The sequence below is a fragment of the Nomascus leucogenys genome, chromosome 11, assembly GCF_006542625.1.
Source record: "Nomascus leucogenys isolate Asia chromosome 11, Asia_NLE_v1, whole genome shotgun sequence".
NCBI classification, from domain to species: Eukaryota; Metazoa; Chordata; class Mammalia; order Primates; family Hylobatidae; genus Nomascus; species Nomascus leucogenys.
This window is the reverse complement of record NC_044391.1, coordinates 17,319,248-17,339,333: the sequence shown is the minus strand read 5'-3', so window position 1 is coordinate 17,339,333 and position 20,086 is coordinate 17,319,248. Positions and strand designations below refer to the sequence as shown.

At 36.9% G+C, this 20,086-nt stretch overlaps 1 protein-coding gene across 5 annotated transcripts in view; it reads left to right on the top strand.

The window, feature by feature from the left end:
* KIAA1324L (KIAA1324 like) overlaps window positions 1-20,086 on the top strand; it is a 229,313-nt gene that overhangs the window by 135,647 nt on the left and 73,580 nt on the right. For all 5 annotated transcript variants that reach the window (XM_030822020.1, XM_030822022.1, XM_012510231.2 and 2 more), the window contains 8 exons: window positions 804-894; window positions 1,569-1,671; window positions 6,047-6,184; window positions 7,693-7,956; window positions 8,650-8,823; window positions 10,902-11,091; window positions 12,360-12,456; window positions 13,151-13,252. In XM_030822020.1, coding sequence (XP_030677880.1) covers window positions 804-894; window positions 1,569-1,671; window positions 6,047-6,184; window positions 7,693-7,956; window positions 8,650-8,823; window positions 10,902-11,091; window positions 12,360-12,456; window positions 13,151-13,252 — 1,159 coding nt within the window. The remainder of the gene's footprint in view (window positions 1-803; window positions 895-1,568; window positions 1,672-6,046; window positions 6,185-7,692; window positions 7,957-8,649; window positions 8,824-10,901; window positions 11,092-12,359; window positions 12,457-13,150; window positions 13,253-20,086) is intronic.

Sequence of the window (20,086 nt, the reverse complement as noted above, 5' to 3'; positions counted from 1 at the left end):
CAGCCTCTTCTTTAGTTTCTCTCTTATACCTCTTGCAGTAGCAGATACTGATATTTTCTTTAGAGATGGAAATGCCAATGCTGAGGTATTGCCATTAATTAATAACCTTGCTTGATGTTATTTTGGAGAGGCCTCTCTTCCTCATTGTACTGTGGCCATTTCAGTTTATATTGATTGTTACTTTGCAGAAGATGGACCTCATAATGGTTCTCTGTGCACAGCTCTATACTGTTGACAGTTGTGTGTGTCTGTCTCTCATGTTCTACTGACTCCTGAGTGAGGGGGACTTTGTCTTATCTTCCTATCCCAGTGCATGTCATAGTTCTTGGCACTCAGTAAATGCTAGTTGAATAAATGAATGAATGCAGAACAGGGGTTAAATTAGGGAACAACAATACAGCAAACTATAAGAGTGAACCTCAGATCCCAAATCTTTTCTATTAAGTAATTTGAAGTTTCTATTGCACATTGGTTGCCTGAAGACTAGAATTGTTCATCTCAATATATTAGAGTAGATAGAGACCATCTGTTCTAGCTAAAATACAAATCATGCTTCATTGAGAAAACTGTTGTTATCCCATTAAGTATCTTTTATTCAAAATAATGTGTTGCTTGGTTCCTCTTGGAACATCTACCTTGGCATGAAATTTGCAACTGTGATTAAAAATAGGGAATTCATTTGTAGCATTTCTAACTTTGAACAGAAACACTAATGCTTATTCTGACTTTTATCTTATTTAAACAGATTGTTGGAAATCATTAATGGAATTTTTATTAATAAAAATGACTTTTATTACTTCTAGGTTGGGAGGTGGCTGGAGACCATATCCAGAGTGGGGCTGGAGGTTCTGACAATGATTACCTGATCTTAAACTTGCATATCCCAGGATTTAAGTAAGGAAAACAATTCTAATTCTTTTCTGTAAGAATCCTCACACCTGTTTCCCCACAGAAATAAAGAAGTAGGGCTACTTTATGGAATATGTTAATATTACAAAAATTCTTAGTAAATAACAAGCTGTCACAGGGTAATGTATTATATTGAAGAATATCTGTAGAATTAGTGATTGAGAAACTATAAATGTTAGTTATATATTACTTAGATAAAGCTGAAAAATTTAAACAATAGTGTGTCCAAATGCTACAATAACTTTGATTCTTGGATGCTTAATGAAGAGGTCAGTCCAAGTTGTTTGCAGGAGTATCTTTTGATGTATTTATCTATTTTTTCTCAGTTCTCTTGGTAAAATAGCATGTTAGAAATTTCTTAATCCCATTTCGTTTTAGTTCCCGTGTTGAAATTACCCAGTAGGAGTCTTTTCCTTTAGGATGGATGGTATCATTTACAGCAAGAGGTTCAAGCATATTACCATGGTTATGTGGACTCAATGTCTACAAAGAGTGTGGACAGGTAGGATTAAGTGAGGAAGGAGTTGTGGGTGAGGGAAGCGGTAGATTAGAGGAAGAGAAGAGCATGGCTTTTAGTTTAATAAAAATAGTGGCTTAATTTTATTCTAAATTGTATTTAGAACATACTACAAATATTGCCATTTTAATCTGTCAAATAGACCACCAACATCTATGACTGGAGCCACGGGTTCTGAACTAGGAAGAATAACATTTGTCTTTGAGACCCTCTGTTCAGCGGACTGTGTTTTGTACTTCATGGTGGTAAGTGGACGGGCGGCTTTCAAAGGCAGATTTCTGAGCTTAGCATTCTCCTTCAAGTGTAAATTTATCTGTGGCAAGTTGGGATAAGAATTCCTTTTTTTGATTTTGATGCAAATCAAAACCACAGTGAGATACCATCTCACACCAGTTAGAATGGCCATCATTAAAAAATCAGGAAACAACAGGTGCTGGAGAGGATGTGGAGAAATAGGAACACTTTTACACTGTTGGTGGGACTGTAAACTAGTTCAACCATTGTGGAAGTCAGTGTGGCGATTCCTCAGGGATCTCGAACTAGAAATACCATTTGACCCAGCCATCCCATTACTGGGTATATACCCAAAGGACTATAAATCATGCTGCTATAAAGACACATGCACACGTATGTTTATTGCGGCACTATTCACAATAGCAAAGAGTTGGAACCAACCCAAATGTCCAACAACGATAGACTGGATTAAGAAAATGTGGCACATATACACCATGGAATACTATGCAGCCATAAAAAATGATGAGTTCATGTCCTTTGTAGGGACATGGATGAAACTGGAAAACATCATTCTCAGTAAACTATCGCAAGGACAAAAAACCAAACACCGCATGTTCTCACTCATAGGTGGGAATTGAACAATGAGAACTCATGGACACAGGAAGGGGAACATCACACTCCGGGGACTGTTGTGGGGTGGGGGGAGGGGGGAGGGACAGCATTAGGAGATACACCTAATGCTAAATGACGAGTTAATGGGTGCAGGAAATCAACATGGCACATGGATACATATGTAACAAACCTGCACATTGTGTACATGTACCCTAAAACCTAAAGTATAATAAAAAAAAAAAAAAAAAAAAAAAAAAAAATAATTCCTTTTTTTTTTTTTTTTTTTTTTTTTGCTATTCTTAGTGCCTTTCACAAACATTAAAAAATATCTAAAGAAGTAATTAAGAATTGTGCAATGAAGTCCACAAATAAAGTGTTTATTCCTCATGGGAAAGACTAAGTGAGGGAGCCCGGGTGCCTGATAGAGGCCAGGGAATATTAATCCGGTAAAAAAAAATTCCTTCATAAAAGTGTCACCAGCAGAATGAAAATTCTCCCCTGATAACCATTCAGCTATTCAAACTATCCAGAAGGAAAAAACATTGTACTAATAAGTAAGGGCAGAAAATAATGGAGATGTAGAACATTGAGAAGAGAGCATTTAGAAAAAGACTACTATGCTCATGTCATAATTTTGCCCATTTCTTTTCTAGATGTCATACAAATCTCTACTCTTAGCTTGAGGAAAGTATCACCATGAAATTTACTAAGACCTTATGTGAGATTTAGAAGGTTGTTGGCTAAGAGTTTAACATTACAATTAAATAGTTACTTCACAGACCTGCTTTGTTTTTGTGTTTTTTTTCCCAATGACCTTTTAGTAGCCAGTTAACAGTTTATTAACAGTTTTCTCCGTGATATGCAAAATGTGAGGAGACTTAAACATTTATTTGTGATTACTGATAGCTTAAATGAAGGCAGACTTTTTTTCCGAAAAAAGTATCGACTTTGTAGCAGTAAAAGATCATGAATAATCTTCAATATAGCCATCTATATCACAAATAACCCACAAGTCTTCAATTCTCCCAAGTCTGCCTCCTTATTTCTTTAGTCTGTTCTTCTCATACTCAGTGCCATTGCTGAAATGCAGAATAATATTATCTCTTAACTGGATTATTCAGTAGTCTCCTATACATTCTTCTCATCTCTACTCTTTCATCTATACTGTCGTCAAAATTATTTATTTTTTTTTCTTTTTGGAGATGAAGTCTCACTCCGTTGCCCAGGCTGGAGTGCAGTGGTACGATCTCGGCTCACTGCAACCTCTGCCTCCTGAGTTCAAGTGATTCTCCTGCCTCAGTCTTCTGAGTAGCTGGATTTACAGGCATGCACCATACATCTAGCTAATTTTTATATTTTTAGTAGAGATGAGGTTTCACCATGTTGGCCAGGCTGGTCTCAAACTCCTGACCTCAGGTCATCTGCCCACTTTGGCCTCCCAAAGTGCTGGGATTACAGGTGTGAGTCACCGTGCCCAGCCAAAATTATCCTTAAACATAAAAACAACAGTAGAGGCTGGCGTGATGGCTCAATTCTGTAATCCCAGCACTTTGGGAAGCTGAGGTGGGTGGATTGTTTGAGTCCAGGTGTTTGAGAGCAGCCTGGGCAACATGGCAAAACCCCATCTCTACCAAAAAAAAAAAAAAAAAAAAGTTAGCTGGCCACAATGGTGCATGCCTTTAATCCTAGCTACTTTGGAGTTTGAGGTGGGAGAATCACCTGAGCCTGGGTGGTTGAGGCTGCAGTTAGTCATGATCATGCCACTACACTGCAGCCTGGGCAACAGGCCCTGTCTCAAAAATGAAATAAAACAAAGAAAACACCCCAAAATTCAACAGTAGAGGCATGAACAACAAAGCTATCCCTTCCCTTGGTGCTTTTTATGGCCTATAGCAATGATTCTTAAAGTGTGGCCCCTGGACCAGCACCACCTGGATCCCCTTGGAAGTTGTTAGAAATGCACATTTCTGTGTCTCAGCTTAGTCTCACTGAATGAAAAACTCTGTGGTCACAGCAGTCTGTATTTTAGCAAGCATTGAGGGTGGTTCTGAAATACTTTAGAGTTTAAGAACCAACGGCCTCTGAATATACTTCAAATTCTGTAACATGGCATCTCTATGGTTCTTTGTATTCTTTCTCCAGCCTCTGTTTCCAAACCTGCTTTTATGACTCACCTTTGTTTAGTCACCTGAATTTGTTGGTGTTAGTGGAACACTCTGTACTTTTTCATTCCCTATGTGCTGACACTCTAAGCTAGAATGACATTTTTCCTTTTGTTGTTTTATCTGGTGAACTCCAATCATACTTCAGTAGCAGCTCAAACTTCACCTTTTCTCAGAAGCTCTCTCTTACTCCTTTCAGTCAAGTTAGCCACTCTCTCCAGTGTGCTTCTAAAACCCTTTGAAAAATCCCTGCTTTAATTATGTGAACTTATTTATGTTTTTGTCTCTCTCACTTGACCAGGCATCCCTGAGAGTAGGGATCTTATGATATTTGTATTGAAGAATCAATCCTAGAGCATTTGGCTTTTAGCAAAGTCTGCCATTTTCTTTCCTGTTTGTGTGATTTGATCTTCTCACACGACTTTTGGAGATCTCAAACTAAATAATATATAAAATTCTTTGAATATCATGTAGTGCTTCACAAATGTAAGGTGGCATTGTGTGCACTAATGCATTAAATTTTAATTATTATAACCCATAATGATGTTTAATGAAGCACTATCAATATATTATGAACTGCTTTTTGGGAATGATGATTTCATTGTTTGGTTACATGAGGATTTCTGTAATGTATGATGAGCATTTTCTGTTATTCCTATCTGTGGTGTGAACTCAGGATGTGTCTCTTTAGAGCATATTTGGTTACTTTATCACATGTTTGATTCCTGTATTATCAAAGGATGAAAAACAAAGAGACTTGTCTTGAGCTCATGAAACCTTATTGCCGGCATCTCAGATAACTAATGGAAGCCCATCCAAATTCCTAAGTGATCTATCAGGATTTCTGCCAGGAAAATTAGAAAATTCAGGGTTTAGGCTTGGTTTTCTTTTTATATAAATTAGATGTGTGTTACATTATGTGGTCAACTTATTAATATTTTCTTTCTAGTCATGTTAATGACAGCATATCAGTTGGAATATCACAAATTTGTGTGATTTTAATATTATCTTGAATTTAGTTAAATAAGAAATAAAATATAAACTAAACCTTTTGGAAGTCAAGTATAAGCAAGAGAGGATTTCATGAACATAAAATAACATTCTGCTTAACATGCACTTGGATAAAGTAACCCTGGAACTTGCAAGTATAATTCAGGGGAACTTGGAATTCCTATGTAAGAGCTCCGTATCAGAATCTCTGAAGGAAAAAGATAAAAAATTGGAAGCCTTTCCATTCAATGATAATTTTAGAAGTTTATTTTAAGAAGTTTGAGGAGTTGTTTCCTCTTCTAAGTATATATCCCAAGCCAGATCACACACATGAAACAAAAATAGACAATAAAAACAAAAAAAATCCAACCCTTAAACATATTATTATTTGAGACCTCTTTCAAGTTATATGAACAATGTGGTTGATATATTGTGATTACTGAGTGAGGTGCCTGTGCAGACTCGAAGGAAAGTTTTAAGAGTTCTGGGATTACATGCTCTGTTTGTAGTCATAAACTCTAATGGGGTTACTTTAAATATGAATACATTTGTAATATATACACAGGTATATTATTGTTGAGTTTGTGCTTTATTTGAATATATTTTTTCCACTATGTTTTAGGATATTAATAGAAAAAGTACGAATGTGGTAGAATCATGGGGTGGAACCAAAGAAAAACAAGCTTACACCCATATCATCTTCAAGAATGCAACTTTTACATTTACGTGGGCATTCCAGAGAACTAATCAGGGTCAAGATGTAAGTTCCAAGCACTTTTTTTTTTTAAACACACTAATGATGCCCCCTTGTGGAGATGCATACAAAGTGATAACTCAAATTTCGAAGAAAAGACTGCTTTTAAAAAATATAGAATGAATAATCTGGTTATGGAGTCGGTGGTATAAAATGATAATTTTTATTTTTTGAGAGTAAGAATGTATGGAATAAAATAACAACGTGTCTTTGAATTGTTCTTCACTCTGAACAAATACAGTTTTTGGAAACTTATGAGAAGGAAAATCTAATTTTGCAGTTCTCTAAAAATAACTTGTTTTTAAAGCTTTCTGAGGCTTTGTGAAGATAGGCAACTTTCTTCGTCTTCATCTGAGTCAGCTGATGTTTAAGAGCCATTAACTAGTGTCATTTTATTTTTTCATTACAGTAATATTTCCTTTTACAGCCTGGAGAATGTGTATGTACCCACCATTGAGCTAACACACAAAATCATTTCCTTTCTTTTATTTTCCCTGCCAGAATAGACCTATTCCTCCCCTAAGTATATTCCATTGTACCATATGTTTCAATAGTAGCAGGACTTATTTTGTGAATCTCTATAGATGTAACCTTCCCAAGGTGAGAACAAGATAAACCACTTGTTCAAAAGTGGCCGTAATGCTATGGTGGCAAATGTGTGGCATTTTCTCTTCTTCTCTTCAGGCTTTCAGTGGGGAATAAATTCCCCAGATTGTACTTGACTCCAGTTATTCCTTATGAAGGTTAAGATTACCATCCTGTGGGGCGTGAACATGCTGTGGAATCTTTCCTTGCCTTCCATTTATCTTTGTCCCAGAAAAAAAGCATTAAGCAGTCTGGAGTAACACTGCTCTGTACTGATAGAGTGATGCCCACTGCTTAATTAAAACCAGATCTTAAAGTGACATAGTGTTACAAGAAGGAAAAACATAATAAGACCCAGGTTTTTGCTCTCTAGTCCACATCTTTTCTATATGTTGATTAGGGAAAGGACTGGAGAAGGAAAGGAAGACTCAATGAAATGGTGTGCTTGCATTGATTTAACACAGTTAATGTTTGTGTGTGACTAGAGGTCCTAGTCTTCCAAGATTTTCTAATCCCCATTCCAAGGCATTTCTACCCTGCCACACTTTCAACATCCTATTGTATCATTTGATTTAGGCTAAGATGTGAATAAATGATGATGGGAGATGAAAACTGTTTCTCTCTTAAACTATACTAGTTCTTCTAGGTATGAGGTCTATAACTGCATCCTAATTTATACTAATTGTGACAGATTTCACAGTAATTGTGGCAAAACTGCTGGAACTATATTATTGCAGAAATTAGTTTCTAGTGTCAAGATTTAAGATTTTTTAAAAGAAGAACCAAATAGCAGTGATATTAATCTATTGTCAATTACAAACTATTAGGCTGGAACACTCTAGTTATTTTGATGATATCAACATAAGACATAATCTGGTTGTACAACTAAGCCCCAAGGCAGAAGTCATTACTTTCTGCTCTTTTTTTAGAATAGACGGTTCATCAATGACATGGTGAAGATTTATTCTATCACAGCCACTAATGCAGTTGATGGGGTGGCGTCCTCATGCCGTGCCTGTGCCCTCGGTTCTGAACAGTCGGGTTCATCGTGTGTCCCCTGCCCTCCAGGCCACTACATTGAGAAAGAAACCAACCAGTGCAAGGAATGTCCACCTGACACCTACCTGTCCATACATCAGGTCTATGGCAAAGAGGCTTGTATTCCATGTGGGCCTGGGAGTAAAAACAATCAGGTAAGTGGGTCTGCATTTCAGGTATCCCCATGAAAGCACATTTTAATAGAGAAATTCAAGGGTTCTCCTTAATGTTTCTATGGGAGCTAAGAGGTTGCTATTTATTCTGAAATAAGACTTTCTACTTACCATTTCTGTTTTCTCCCTTCTTGCATTTATTAAACACTTACTGTATGCCATGAAAATACTAGTTACTGGTGACATAAAATATTAAAAGCTCCCAAATAAGAATGCTTTTCCAAAATATTAAAACTGGTTTCTTGTGTATTGTTTAGGTACAGCAAATAAACTACCTATCTATAGGCTGGCTATAGCAGTCATTTGGGAACAGCTAGTGTTTCTTATAATTTTGAATAGTGAAGATTGATGCCATATTATGAGTGAAGGACAAAGCAGTTTTACTGTCTGTTTAAATTTATATAACAGAATTTTGGCTATTTCTTAAAATACCTTTCTACAAGGAACAAACTTGAGGATAACTTTACTCTGTCTTTAAAAGATTCTGAATTTTCTGAACTTTGTTCAGAAAAATCTAGTTAGAGTTTAGAAATTCTTTATATTAGTATGGTAAAGTATTATAGCTAAGACTAAATTACTGGAATAGTTTTTACACCTAGAACTTTTTTCAAACACATTTTAGTAGCAGCTAATATTTTCTTTCCTGCTATATTGTTTCTTTATCTTTAATCAAAGGACCATTCGGTTTGCTATAGTGACTGCTTTTTCTACCACGAAAAAGAAAATCAGAGTTTGCACTATGACTTCAGCAACCTCAGCAGTATGGGCTCATTAATGAATGGCCCCAGCTTCACCTCCAAAGGAACAAAATACTTCCATTTCTTCAATATCAGTTTATGTGGGCATGAGGTGAGTTCTGGCTGTCAAGGTGAGATGGACCTATATTTCAGCTCCGATCGAGTTGATATTTTCTGTGTTAATGGACCAACAAATTCTCTATGGATATCAACCAATTGTCAGAAACTGAGGTTTGATTGCTTAGATCCTCTATTGCCGCCTAGAATATTGGCAGATTTCTCCACCAGGGGCAACTTTGCCTGGTTCTCAGTATATCAAATCATTTATGCAGTCAGTTGAAACCTGAGGCTTGGAGCTATGGTGTAAGTGCTTTGAGGATGTTTTGTTTTCATAAAAATGGGTCAGGGTTGTCAATCTTACCTCTTTTTAGGCAGGAAGTTGTTTGAGAAAGTTTTGCTGTTGTTTATGTTGTCAATTTTGTGTTTTAAAAAGAAAAAGACTTTCAAGAGGAAGTTTGTCCAAAACAAAAAGGAGACATGCAGGGCAAAATATCAGTTGATAAGGTGGGCTTAAATCATACAAATGGGATTTTATTTTCTGTGAGAAGAAGAGGAATCTTAATTGATACTGGCAATGGGGAGAGGTTACAGGACCATGATGCCCAATATTTTAATGGACATATGAGGTTAGGGTTGGGAAGTATGTATAGGTATATACCTACAGAGTAGAAACATAATAAGGCATTTCCTCCGTGTTACTTCCCATATTAACTCCTATATTTTCAGTTGTCTTCATTATGAGATACTGTGCAAAGCTTTGCACAAAGGAAACAAAAAGAGATCTGATGACCACAGAGGTTTTCAAACAAAAAGATCCATAAAATTTTACATAGTATGACAGTTGTCCTGTTTTGATTTTACCTGGGGTGATCCAAGACACTCACTAGATTAGTTACTCAGTTCACTCAATAAATGTAAATTAAATACCTGTTATGTGCCAGATACTGTGGGAAGCAGTGAATAAGTTTGATTCCATTATCTACCATACTTCTATCACAATCTTATCGTACATTAGCACTACCTCTTTTTCCACCTTCTCTTCTCTTCTCTTCTCTTCCCCTCTGGCTTCTCTTTCTTTCCTTTTTATTCGTGTTTCTTTCTTTTTAGCTTCCACTATTTTCCTTTTTCTTTCCCCAGTACCTTTTCTCTGTTCTTTTTCATTATTCATTATTGGCTTCAACATTTTAATTTAAGCCTAGTAAAAAAATATATACTGGTGAGAAAGCCTATTGTTGTCAGAAGGTCTGGTAGCAGGAGAAAAATTTATAGGTTAGGTCTGCTAGCTGCATTAAGAAAGAGAAACTTTTATACTTTTCTTTTTACACATCTGTGTATACTCTATATCTAACACCAATGAAATAGTTTTCCTATATTATTTTTACATTTACTTTGTAGAAATTATGGAGCAAGCTATAGTCCTTTGCAGTGGGACTATAGTATATTTAAACATATTATATTTAAACAATTTTTCCATTTTTTATGTTATATCTTCCAATTATTTTCTAAATTATTAAAAAAGCAAATCTCTGTATTCCCTTTAACTTGTTGTACAGTTGAACAGATACACATCATTGAAACTAAGAGTAGGTGAATAAAGACACTTGTAGTGACCAACTATTTAGAATTCAGGTGTTATTCTAGAATTTTGCTGCAGTATGACTTTTGTGCTTTCTTCTTTAGCCTTCATGTTACCTTTCTGCTACACATAGGGTCATAAAGGAAAAGGAAGCCCAACTCTTTTTCTTTGACATTGAAGCTTTCATCAGCAGTTTTCTGGTCTCTTCGCATGCAGTTATTCTATGAATTGAACATTTCATAGATTACTTTTATTTTCTTAAGTTTGATGACTTTCATTTATCACAAATGATGCTTGTAGTGGGAAAAGCAGTATAGTCTTGAATTACTGTATCTGTTATAACTGTAGACTCTGAAGTTTGGTTGAATATTGGGCTTTCCTTGGGAGCTTTTAAAAAGTACTGATGGGTGGCTAGGCCTCATACCAGATCAACTAAATCAGAATCTTTACAGTGAGGAGAGAGCCACTGCTCTTCTAGGGTCACTAGCTAGCCAAGATTAAGTTTAGAGATTGACATCCAATAAAACCTTTCTTTTATGACTTTATTTTCCTAGGGGAAGAAGATGGCTCTCTGTACCAACAATATAACAGACTTTACAGTAAAAGAAATAGTGGCAGGGTCAGATGATTACACAAATTTGGTAGGGGCATTTGTATGCCAGTCAACAATTATTCCTTCTGAAAGTAAGGGTTTCCGAGCAGCCTTATCATCACAATCCATCATTCTGGCAGATACATTCTTAGGTAAGCTTCCTTTGGTTCATATATGCATGCATACATTTATTCTTAAATTATGCTATGGATAACTTGTCATTGTATTGGTGTTTGCTGTAGATGATTAAGGCCCCCACAGGTAATTTTAAATTGTCACTTTGTAAGATGGTTAAAAAACTCCTACTAGTGGGGACTATTGATTAGTCTCTGAGAAGCTTCTGCATTTATGTATTAATTCATATATAAGTATGACATTTTCTGAGGGTCTATGCCTGTCATCAGACTTTCTAGAAGTTTAAGAGGCAAACCAATTTTAAAAATCAAAACTAAAAACAACATTAGAATAGTAAACAAACACAACTACACCCAAATCATTTCTATGCCACCAGTTTCCATCACCTTTTCTCATACCAAAAGGAAGCAGGTGACAAACAACAAAGGTGAGGGTGCTGAGTTTCATTCCTCATGTTCCCTTTTTGTCTCTGTAGTCCTGGCAGCCATAGGTAAGTTTGAAGAATCTAGCTCTCTAATGAGTGATTCTTAGGTATCAAATTTATTATGATCTCTACAGTGGGGGTTAGGAATCTGTGGTTTTAACAAGCTTCATAGGTGATTCGGATGTGTGGCCAGATTTGAGAACATTGCTATAATATAGACTCCAGAGGAAATTAGCATTGACTTTCAGCACCAAGGTCAGTTACTGGGGGGGGTGGGGGTTGCTCAGAGTGGGAACTCTGAAGCAAAGTTTGCTCTTACTGCGTTTTGGCTGTTATTTTGCTTACAAGAGGCAGGGGGAAAAAAAGCCTTAGTTTTCTGCTTACTAGATTAAGCAAATTTCAGAGTTATTTTCTGGAAATTATTAGGGCACAAAATTTTTTGCTTTGTCAAATATGTCTGTATCGAATATGAGTAAAAAGCTATATTAGCAAAGTAGCCTAACTCATTTGATAAAATTCACTGGAGAATGAAAATTTTAATAGACTTTTGAGATGTTAGAGAACTGAAAGGAACTTCATAGATTATCGAATTACTGCTTGCATTAGATTCAGGCAACAAGACCCAGGGAAGTGAAAAGACTTAAGCAAAATTACAAAACTAGGGAGTAGAATCTTTTCTCTTTCATTCTGGAGACTTTGGAAAATTTCTTGTTTTTACGATGGATGCATTAATATAATACAGCATTTCTGTAAATATTGTAAAATGACAGTCATTAAAGCTATTTTCTATGCAACTCTACAGAGACCAAATAAAAATAATTTTCCATATTGCTTAATAGTTTCTTTTTAAATGTCATCTAGGAGTGACAGTTGAAACCACATTGCAAAATATTAATATAAAAGAAGATATGTTCCCGGTTCCAGCAAGCCAAATACCAGATGTGCATTTCTTTTATAAGTAAGTGAAGATACTGTTTCCCTTGACTATATTTTAACCAAAAGAAACTTATATATAGGGAACACCAATACTCATATATTTATAATTATGTGTATGTAATCATATACTCGATGTGAGTTCTTATGGCAGAGAAGATCAATTATGTCACCTGAGCGTTTCTAGAATGTAGTTTATACTTAATAATTAGTAACTGGTTCTTAAATGAAGGATAGTAAAAAGTAGGAAACATGGAATATTTTGAAAGCCTTGTATAATTTCTCGTGTGTGTGTGCGTGTGTGTGTATTCATTTACGTGTGTGTGTGCATGTGTGTGGATTCATTTACATTAGGCAATAAAGAGACTCTATTTCATTGTCTAGGCAATAATTATTTATAATTCACATATCAAAGCATTGGCCTAAGTAGATATGGTCCTTGTTCCCTTAAGAATATTTTTGATTATAATTTTTATTAAAATTATATCTTTACTAAATACTTTGATGATAATGTATCACTTTACCTGGGAAAGCAGTCAACTTTTCATAGGCAATGAAAGTAAATGAGCTGAATTTGTATTAAAATTGCAAATTAGTGAACTTTAATACATTTTTCTTTTTCATGTGTTCATGAAGTCTGAGAGCAATTATTCCCATATTTTTGTCTTTGTAATCTGTATTATATCTGTTTTTTAAAAATATTATTTGGCTTACAATAGGTCTTCTACAGCGACAACATCTTGTATTAATGGCCGATCAACTGCTGTGAAAATGAGGTGTAATCCTACTAAATCTGGAGCAGGAGTGATTTCAGTCCCCAGGTATCCTTATTTCCATATGATTTGTGTTTACCATGAGGAAGAAAAACTCTCCAGAATGTTACTATTTTAAAACATATTCTCTATGAACATAAAGCAGAAAGAAAACAGAAGAATCTGTAGGGTTTTTTTTTTGTAGGGAATGTGCTGAGTGTGTATTAAGAGGAATAGGTCCTTGTACAATCTAAATACTTCCTACCCTCTTGTATGACATATTCTTGTCCTGTTTGCGTTAAGTGTCTAATTCTCTTGAAGCAATATAAAATTAATTATACTGCTTGTATCCCTGTATTTATTTTATTGTTTAGCCTGAATTTCCTTGAGAGCTGGATTAGTAGCTTTCCTGATTATGGTACTAGATCAACAATGAACTAGCTGGGTGATCAAGATTAAGTAATCCAACCTCTGAGTCATAGCTTTTTTCTCTGGAAGGGGATGGGGGCCAGGATAATTTGTATTATCGATTTCTAGCTCTTCAGTTTATTGATTAATGGTGGCAGAATCACCAAGGTAAGTCTGACTTATAGAATACATAATGTGCTTCATTTAACACAGATTAGCATTAAGGCAATAGCCCTCTATAGTGAAATCTGAATAATGCAGTTCACTTTGGATGGGAACACAAGAAAACAATTTCATAGACTCAGAATTGTCAACTTAAATACAGACTGCTTTAATGGCATGAGTGACACTTGAATGCCTCCTGAATTTTTTTTTCAGATATTCATTTTTCACTATGAAGATTATTTATTTCTTTATATTTTATTTTTAAAATTATTATTATTATTATTATTATTTTTTTTTTTTTTTTGAGACGGAGTCTCGCGCTCTCACCTAGGCTGGGGTGCAGTGGCGCGATCTCGGCTCACTGCAAGCTCCGCCTCCCGGGTTCACGCCATTCTCCTGCCTCAGCCTCTCCGAGTAGCTGGGACTACAGGCGCCCGCCACCACGCCCGGCTAATTTTTTGTATTTTTAGTAGAGGCGGGGTTTCACCGTGGTCTCGATCTCCTGACCTCGTGATCCGCCCGCCTTGGCCTCCCAAAGTGCTGGGATTACAAGCGTGAGCCACCGTGCCCGGCCAATTATTATTATTTTTTAATTTCTTGTAGAGATGGGAAACTCCCTACATTGCCCAGGCTGGTCTCAAACTCCTAGCCTCAAGCGATTCTCTCTTCTCAGCCTCCCAAGCTGGGTTGGGATTATAGGTGTGACCCATTGTACCCAGCCAGATTATTTATTTTTAATCTTTGCTGAGTTAAGATACCTTTGGATCATAGTTGATTTGCAGATGTTTTTCTCTATCAAATTAGCAAAAGTATATATTTTTAAAAAGAAAATGTTTGTGTTAATTTTGTTTTTGATAGTTTCACAGTAACCCTTGGGAGATTTTAACCTGTCCTGCTTATGTCACATCAGGATTGGAAATCAGTGGTGTAAGCATTGCTTCAACTACTTGTGTATCCTAAAAATACTTACAGGAGTAACACAGTATTTTGGGCTTATTTTTGGGCATAAAGGCACACTGACATTCTCTTTTCACCAACTGCGTGTTTCCACTTCTCATAGAGCTATGAATTAATTATTCTTTTCACCTGTTCAAGGTGAGCGACGGATGCAACAAGAGTAGTACCTAATAATAATAAAAGGGCATCCTGTGGTGGAGGATCCCTCTGCCAGCCTCCAAGCTGGAACCAAGGCAGCAAGCCACCCTGCAAGAAAAGGTGTGGTCAGAGATTCTAGCAATAAAAGCGTGTGCCTTTCATCATTCTCTAATATGCCACCATACAGTTCTGAGTTCAGGTGCTTATTCTATTTACTACGGCACATCTGGGGGCCATTTTGTGAACCTAACAATTAACCTCTAGTCTCTAGGAGTCTACCTGAATGGCTTCCAAAGCCTCCTCCAGGCCTCTAACTCAAGTAAATGATGTTAATGAAGATTAGGTCTGTCCTTTAGGAAACACATCACTCTAACTCTCGTAAGGTGTGTTCTGATGCTTTGATTGTAATAAGGAAAATAGTCTCCTGGAGTTAAGTGATGGCATGTAGAAACTGAATTTTTCCTATGAGGAGAGGAAAACTTGTTTCTCCTTTGACCTCCAGGAATCTGCCACTTAGGGAAGTAAACTATCTTTGCCAGGGTTTATCAAGATCACCTGCAGCAGAATACCTTGGGGTATCTATTTAAAAAATTAATTTCTGGGCCTTCCCTAAAAATACAGAAGCTTAGATGCTGAGCACAGGAACATTTTTTAAAACCACAAGGCAATTCTGATGTCTACTGAAATTTGTGAACCAGATTTTTTCTTAACTCGCATTTTGGATTTTTTTTTTTTTTCTGAGACAGATTCTCAAAATGTATTCCAAATTTTAGTTTTGTGAAAATCTAATTTGAAATGTGACAGTCTAAAGGGTGTAGTCCGTCAGCCATGTTTGATAAATCTTCATTTAGAGTTGTGATGCGCACTGAAGTGTGCTGACCACTACTTTAGGGAGCTGCTTGAACACTACAGCTTAAATGTGCTGACCTTTCTTTCTTCCTTGAATCAATTTCCCATCAGGGCACAAGGGGGAGCTCGGAGATCAGAACACAAGAAACAGCAGCTTTCCTGAAATTGTTAGATTTTTTTGTCTGTTTGTTTTGTTTTTTCAGCGGTGAGGTTGAATAAATATTTCCTACTGACAGAAAGAAAAAAAAGTCAGCATAGCCCAGTTTCTCAGGCTATTTTTTAAGAGGACTTCTCTTCTCTTCTCTTCTCTTCTCTTCTTTCTCTTCTCCTCTTCTCTTCCTATCTTTCTCTCTTTTTTCTCTCTTTCTCTCTTTCTTTCTTTCTTTCTTCTTTCTTTTCTTCCTTCCTTCCTTCCTTCCTTCCTTCCTTCCTTCCTTCCTTCCTTCCCTCCCTCCCTCTTCTTTCTTTCCCTCCCTCCCTCCCTCCCTTCCTTCCTTCCTTCCTTACTTCCTTCCTTCCTTTCTTTCTCTTTCTTTCTTTTATTCTTTCAGCTTTAAGATCTCCAGAGTGGAGGGAGGGAGATGCTAACCAGACACTTGCCTTGAGAAGCTTCATATGCTGACCAAAAAGTCTCAGAAAGAGACTTTGGTAGTGCAGAAGGAATGCCACCCTCAGGAAATCTCATTTCTTGGCCCAAAATCTTGGCAAGCCAGGCAAAAGTTTACTTTAGCAGTAGCAGTGTTGGTTGGGGTTTTATATCTTGGTGTCCTGGGAAAATGTCATAAGATCCCCAGACCTGGGAAAGTGAGAAAGTCTTAATAGAAAGTGAAATGGGCAGGAGAAAGGGGGAAATATGTGTTCTTTGTGTATCACCTGAGAAATTAGAGGGAACAGCAAATTATCTGGGCTGCCTTCTCATCTGCAGCTGGAAACACCAAGCTGTCTATTTGGTCTGGCAAATGTAGTTGGCTTCTAATTTCATAAAGTGTCTGGAGGGTATGAAACATTTTAGATAAAAACAGTACAGTGTTTGTGGCAGATGTAATCTGACAGCTGGAGTGAAGTTACAAGATTTTCTAGTGTAGTTTGCACCTTGAGCAGAGAATAAACTGCTAGCACAATAGGCTGCTGATATTCCTAAATATTAATAGATGCCCCTAAATAGATGGCCCTCTAGCCTTTGCCTAAAAGGCTTCTCAAACCTCTAATCATTATCTTAGGTAGATAGAGGAACTGAAGGCTCTCCTTTTATTGGGAAGAATTTAGACCTAAGCATTGTGTCCAAAGGGTTCTTTTAAAAACATAAGACATTTCTGTTAGGGAAAATGGTATAAAAAGGCCTTATTAAAAAGCAGACAAAGGGAAGCATTTTTACTCTGATAGTAGAGGTGCCACAGCATCCACAAGATCCTTGAGTCAAACACATTGACTTTACAGAGCAGGAAACACTGATGCACCAGGTTGTATAGCTGCAGTGTGGCATAATCACGATGGAATAATTTTCTAACTATGTGGTTTTTTCATGCCATAATGCTTTCATCTTGCCATTTTTTCATCCAATTCCTCATGGGCAGAGATTTGCAAAGAAGCACACTAAGTTAGAGGCAAATATCACACTTACCCCAGAGGATAACTCAACTGACTTACAAGTTATTGGTGCCTTCTTTTAAATGAGTCATCTTTCCTCAAACAGGGTCTTTATTGATGCCACCAGTTAGAGGAAAATCATTTTTTTCTCTCTGTCAACTTCTGACTATATTTAACTGCTTGAGTAGTTTATAAATCAGCCTAAAATTGCTTTGCCAAAACCTCCTTCAAAATCCAAATTCATCTTCATTATCAGTGTAGCCTCTGGGAATATTGAATCTCACAAAAGGAATGCTTCACAGTTCTGTCCTGTTATATTCAAGGGTCAAACACTCCAGGGGTTTATTTCACAGATTCCAATTTAGAGTCTCTCTATCAAATTCATCAGATCTATTGGATGCTAATGTAGTATTTTCTTTGGTCTTTGGGGAAGGACTGTTTAAACCAAAATATGTATCCATTTTCAGTTCTTAAGAGACATGGAAGAATGACTGGTAAAATGACTTCCCTTGTTTTCTTTTTCCCTAGAACAATTTATAGACAGATAATAGATACGTAAGTCTGTGCAAGTTAAATTAAAAAGGCAATTTAACTCAAAAGACCAAAACCAAATATGTTCTTAGAATATTAAAAAGTAAAAAGGCATATAGAAGCATTATGAGCATAAGTGAAAACAGCTAAAATCCATTTTGATCAAGAAATAAAAAAACTAAAGCAGAATTGCTAAAACTGTATACTTCAGACACTAGTAAGTACTCTTAAGACATGATATAAAAATCACAAACCATTCTTAAAAATTTCAGATCAATTTTGAGATAAGGATGATAATTATTTTATTTCATTAAACAAGATAAAGAATCTGAAGATAAAACTAAGGAATGTCAGTTAGTTTAGTTTATCTCGGTTTTGATCCGATGCTGGCTTTTGGTAGTTAACTCAGGATAGAGTCTTTAGAAAGGGAGGTTTTGAAGGAGATTGATAGAATTTTGTAAACCTAGATCTAAGAACTATGCATAAAAAATCTTATGTTCATACTCAATCTGTTGCGATATTCTTATAGAAAACACTGGGTTCTTGTCACACATCCAGGAAAGAGTAGGCTTGCAGACACTTTGAAGGGTGAGGGGTTATAGAATTTATTGGGCGAAAAGGAAAAAGACTCAGCCAAGTGAGAGGGGTTCCTGTTAGCAAGCCCCCATCTCACAGGTTGAATCCTAGGTTGCCACCCAGGAATAGGAGGGGCCAGACTCCTCCCCCCGCAAAGGGTGCAAACTTCCCGAGGCCCCACCCCATTCTTCCGGTGCCAGGCTGATTGGAGGTTTTCTGTGGAGCCCTTTTTACTTGGCCGTCTCAGTCTGAATGTTTGTGTCTCCCCAAATGCATATGCTGAAATACCATTAATACCGAAGTGATAGTAGTAAGAGATGGTGTGTTGGGAGGTTATCAGCTCATGGTGGCTCTCCCCACATAAATGAGATTAGTGTCCTTATAAAAGAGACTCCAGGCCTGGCGCAGTGGCTTATGCCTGTAATCCCAGCACTTTGGGAGGCCGAGGCAGGCAGATCAAATGAGGTCGGGAGTTCGAGACCAGCCTGACCAACATGGAGAAACCCTGTCTCTACTAAAAATACAAAATTAGCTGGGCATTGTGGCAGGCGCCTGTAATCCCAGCTACTCAGGAGGCTGAGGCAGGAGAATCACTTGAACCCAGGAGGTGGAGGTTGTGGTGAGCTGAGATCGTGCCATAGCACCCCAGCTTGGGCAACAAGATGGAAACTCTGTCTCAAAACAAAACAAACAAACAAACAAAAAGACTCCAGAGAGCTAGCTAGCCCCTTCCACCGCATGAGGATGCAGCAAAAAAGCGCTATCTATGAAGCAGAGAGCAAGCCCTCACCAGACACTGAATCTGCTGACGTTGTGATCTTGGACATCTCAGCCTGTAACTATAAGAAATATATATAAACTACCCAATTTAATATATTTTATTATAGTAGCCTGCATGGACTAAGACACATTCACAAACAATTTGTAATCTCTAGCCTCAGGGCAAAAAAATTTTGGAGCAAGATGCAGTGGTGTTTTTTGGACCCCATACAAGAGGGTACAAGCCATCCTCAGCAGAGAAAGCCTGATTCTCCTGAGATGCCAAAGGTGAGAGGAATTACCAGCAGCAGGTTAGAGACAGCACTGATGCCAGTCTGAATACCCCAACGTGGGGAGCTCACTCAAAAGCCCCATGTGAAAGCAGCTGAGCAACAATAGTTTATCCTGGAGGATAACTCAACTGACAGATTTTCTAGGTACACAAAACTGTGGCCTTTCCCTTCAGTCTTCTCAGACAAAATCCAGAGGGATCAGAAACATATTGACAATATAGATAAATGTGTTTTAACCTTTGTATTTTCTATTTTGGCAAAACAAATTTATACTGAATTATAAACTATGCAAACAGTTAATAATAGGATCAGTATTAAATCATAATAGTTCATAAGAAAAGATTCTTCTCCATGAATTCATAATACAAACCAATTAGATCCTACTTTAGGAAAGATTTATTTAAAAGAAAACACTAATAGCTCATCTCTCAGCCCAGTTATCTCTCAGGGAATGTATCCCATTTTAGAATTCAAGACCTAACTTCCTAAAAAAGGTTAATGTGAATTCTTACATATTGCCAGGGCCATCCAGATTCTTAAGGCAATCCCAGAAGTAAAATAAGGAAACTGAGAAGTCTCTTATTCATTTACCAATAAAGCCAAATCAAGGTCCACCTGGTTGTCCTTTGAATCGGTCTTT